The following is a 4,418-nucleotide window of genomic DNA, read 5'->3' as shown; positions in this document are numbered from 1 at the left end:
GCTGTTTATAGGTTGTTATAAAGTTTCTTTTCATATGATTCAGACACGGGATAAGAAGGTCAAAAGTTCTTTATTTTTGTATTCTTTTTAGACTGAGCTATAGGAAAATCTCAAATTTATCCTATTTTTGCCCTAAGATTTGAGATTTCAATAATCAAACATCAGCATCCCAAGTCCTTAAAAGGTATTTTGGATTAATAATGTAGAGGTTCAATAATAAACTTCCCAAAAGCAAAATTTTGACGGTCCTGGTCATGGTGCTCTAAGTCGAAATCTAAAATTTGGGGCAATGCTGATTTTGCTTTGGATCTTGATATAATTCTGTACTTTTTGTGTTCCTTACAGATACAATAGGATCGCTGGCCAGCGTTTCTGCTTTTTGTATCTGCACCATACCATCTTAATTAGTATTGTGCTTCATCAATCTATTCATTTAAATGAATATTTGTCTGCAACAGTAAGATGATGTTTGTGTGAGTTTCTACCTTTATTCCAGGGTGGCTTTGAGTCTTTTTGAGACATATTCTGCAACTATATCAAAAGTAGTGTTAATGATGAACCTTTAGGATGCCATTACTATCTTCTTCTTTGGTTAAGCTTTCATTTGACCTTGCACATTGGCTATATCTACAGAATACTTATCTATACCAAATCTTTGATTTAGTGGCTTCGTAGTACTATGCCCTTGTATGGCACTGATATTATTGTCTGCCAACTAATGGTCATGCTCCATTCATGTTGTGTTCAGGTTTAAGCCTCAAAGAAAATCAGACCTAGCAAATCTCTGTATGCGAAAGCCACAACACCGGTATTGATCTGAAAGCGGCTGCTAAGCGACTCAACATGGACTGAGGAAGCTGGTGAGAGTGATGAGCCTGAAGTTCCTCCAGCTGTGGCTAGTGAATGAGATAATGCTAAGAATCTGTATTTTGATATTTAGCTAGGCATTTAGTCTGTGTGCAATCTAGTGTAGCGTTAAGAGCACCAATTTTAACTTTATTTTTTGGACAGCTATGGAGGATAATAAATTAACTTTTCTTTTAGTAGATCAGGTCATGATTAAATCCACATTGAGCTAGTAGAGAAAGCCTTAACGTTACTCACATTTTACTGAAATCGTGATAAGTTAAACTTCCTCTGGAGCTGCTTCTGACAAGGGACATTTTCACGCAGGGATATGGAGCTCTGTACTTGGTCTCTGCATTCCCCATCATCATTGGCTGATTCTGTTTTATAATTCCCTACCGTGCCATTTTTGCATTTTAAGTAGTTGGCATACATGATTTTATCCCTTATATTATTACGGTATAAAAAATTGATTTTATCCAATAAAACCTACTTTTCTTGAATATAGGGAAGTTTGGATATATATTATACCAAGAAATTAATACTATGAATTTTCTAATGCTCATGGAACGAAACAACTGTTTGCGTTTTTGCATGTTCTCTGGGAATGGGTACTTGAATGGGCTAAATTTCTTTCATGTGCAGTGTTGGAGCATTGTTGTCTCTTGGTTGTGTTTTATATGCCTACTTTCTGCCATTCTCCATGCTTTGGTTGGTTATATACTTCTAAGCAACCGTGTGGCTGCACGTTCACTACATTATTTTACTTGTTTGAGTTCCAACTTCCAACCGCACGAGTGAAGTTGACCTAAAATCATGTTGTCAAAACATTAGCTCACTTGAATCAAGTCCCCCCTCCCTCTTTCCTCATTTGTTTGTCTTTCCCCTTTCTTTTTTGGAGTGAATTTCTTTTTGAATTGTTTGTCAAGCGAGACTATTGTGGCTTGATTTAAACCGTTGATTGTTTAAAAAAATTATAAAATTATCAATTTCCCTGCTCACCAGATAGGTAAACTCTTTTATGTGTCACACCCATCAGAAGACTTGTTAATTATTAAAAGAAAGGGCAGCCCGGTGCACTAAGTCCTCGCTATGCGCAGTGTTCGTGGAAGGGCCGGACCACAAGGGTCTGTTATACGTAGTCTTACCCTGCATTTCTACAAGTGGCTGTTTTCGCGGCTTGAACCCGTTGACCTCCTGATCACATGATAACAACTTTACCTGTTACGCCAAGGCTTCCCGCTGGTTAATTATTATTAAAAGAAAATTCGAGAAATTTTGTTTTGTTGAAGTGGTAGACGTGGGGGTGCGTAGTCTTCGAGAGAATTGCTAAAACTAAATCAGGCAGTGCTTCCCATGTCTTAAAATTATTTTACATACTCTGAGAAAGATAAGAGTGAGAGAGAGAACGTGGGAATCATAACTAAGGTTTTGGAAGACATGGTGTCCACAATCTAACTCCACCACATTTCTCCCTTAAATACCTCACTTGATGTGCACCTCCCTTCAGTCTTAATAAACTCTTAGCTTCAGAGCTGAAATATGGCTCCCTTTATGGATCCTCAAGAATCAGATAATGAAACTTTCATTGAAGTAACTAACCTCAGTGATCGCCCGATTATCTATATCCAGGATCCGTCTATGAGCAAACCCAAGTTGCTACTTAAGAAGGAGAGCCTGGGTAGTGCGAAGCAGATTTCAGTTGATCCAATCTCCCTGAAAGAATCAAATGAAATGGCGATCCCCCATCCGAAATCCCAACCTCTGACCATTCCTGTTACACCCAATAACAAGTTCTTGAGCTCCAGCCTACCCAACTCAACAGCCTTATCTCCAGAATTTGTATCAAAGAAGAAGAAAAACCAATTCAGTCAACTACCATCTCCTCTGTCATCAACCAATCATTTGGCTAGGCAACACTCTCACTCTGTGGCACTAACAAACCTCCATCGGTTGAGAGAAATTCACTTACAGAGGAGCAAGTCGTGTGGCGAAGGCAGAGCCAGCGCCCCACCTGAAGAATTTGATATTTGGTTCACCCCCAATAATAGCGTTAAACATGTAGCTGCTGCTGAGGACAGCAACAAGTTAAACAATAATAACTCATTCCAAGAATCATCAGAAGGCGTCAGAACGGATGGAACGTATAAAGGAAAAATGTTGGAGGGTCGAAATCAGGAGGAGAAATTCAAATGTGGAGCTCTGTGTTTGTTCATTCCAGGTTTAGGAAAGGGAATCAAACATATAAGATCTGGGAGAAGGCAAGAAAGTGGAATAACAGTATCATCAGAAATGGGACATCATGTAGTTTCAAGGACAGTGTCGTTGGAGAAATTCGAATGCGGATCGTGGACATCATCGGCGGCTATAATGAACGACGTAGGAGATGCTTCAAATAACATGTTTTTTGATCTGCCAATGGAGCTCATCCGTTGCAGTACTGCGAACGATGACACTCTTTCCCCTGTAACGACAGCATTTGTTTTCGATAAGGAAGTGAAAGGCGTCCTCAAGCACACAACAACAACAACAACAACAACTCACAGGAAATCGCATGAATCAGCGCGCCATGTTCGGTTTTCTACGTCGTCCCCGACATCATACCCGCCCTCGCCCACATCCTGCATAACACCACGAATTCTCCAGGCTAGAGAAGATTTCAGTACCTTCCTAGAAGCTCAGAGTGCATGATACGATAATCTCCTCCCTTTTTTTGGGGTCTATTACCACTTCTAATATAGTAGCTATCTTGGTTGTGCCCCCGTATGCATTTACTCCGTCCTCGGCATGAAACGAAAGAAACATAAAGTATATATCAACCTTTGTTCATATGGATAGTAATATATGAAATGAACTCATGAGAGCTGACTGCTGAGTGATACCGAACGGTACTATAATGTGTAAGAAGTAAATTTATTTGTTTAAACTTCTGCATTACTCAGGAGTGCAATATTTGATTTACAACGCAAAACTCTGCGTTACTATATTAATCTATGCATAACTAGCACTCCTGCATTATTTGGTTTCTACGTAACCAATGCGCCATTATTTGCTTTGTATTTTTAAGCTCTATAATGCTAAATATCCACATAACTATGCAAAAATCTATATATTTATTTTATGCGGGATAAAATGTGAAATAAATATGTGCTTATCGATCAACAATACCTGCTTAACAATATCTAAAGACAAATTCATGTATAACAATCCATGCATTATTATTTTTTATATACCAATCCTTGTGTTAATTACTATTCCCCATATATAGCAATCTTTATATTAGTATTCGCTTCATAACGTTCTTCGCATTATAATCCCGACAAGATTAAGCTAATGAAAGACAATTAAGTGGAATGAATATGGGTAAATTTCACAAATATAATTATGACTTTTTCATTATAATTATATGACCATTTGTGAAATTTACCCGATGAATATTCGTTGGAGTTTGTAGCTCTTAGGAGGCTTCCGACCAAAGCTCCCTCTCAGAACTGTAGTATCCAACAATGGTTAAGCCCAATAAATATACAACTCTAAAACGGGCGGCCTGTAGAAGATTTCAATTATAACAC

At 38.3% G+C, this 4,418-nt stretch overlaps 1 protein-coding gene across 1 annotated transcript; it reads left to right on the top strand.

Moving 5' to 3' along the window:
- The first annotated feature begins 2,463 nt into the window (after nt 1-2,463).
- LOC104229149 (uncharacterized) lies at nt 2,464-3,724 on the top strand. The gene has a single exon (XM_009781734.2). It carries the CDS (start codon nt 2,488-2,490, stop codon nt 3,535-3,537), a length of 1,050 nt encoding a protein of 349 aa, XP_009780036.2. The 5' UTR covers nt 2,464-2,487; the 3' UTR covers nt 3,538-3,724.
- The last annotated feature ends 694 nt before the right edge of the window (nt 3,725-4,418 follow it).

The sequence above is a fragment of the Nicotiana sylvestris genome, chromosome 2 (genome assembly GCF_000393655.2).
Source record: "Nicotiana sylvestris chromosome 2, ASM39365v2, whole genome shotgun sequence".
Classification (NCBI taxonomy): domain Eukaryota; kingdom Viridiplantae; phylum Streptophyta; class Magnoliopsida; order Solanales; family Solanaceae; genus Nicotiana; species Nicotiana sylvestris.
Note: the sequence above shows the minus strand (reverse complement) of the source record. Positions and strands in the feature narration are given on the sequence as shown.

Excerpts from the sequence above, each read along its gene's own strand:
- LOC104229149 (XM_009781734.2), top strand. The coding sequence starts at position 2,488 with ATGAGCAAACCCAAGTTGCTACTTAAGAAGGAGAGCCTGGGTAGTGCG.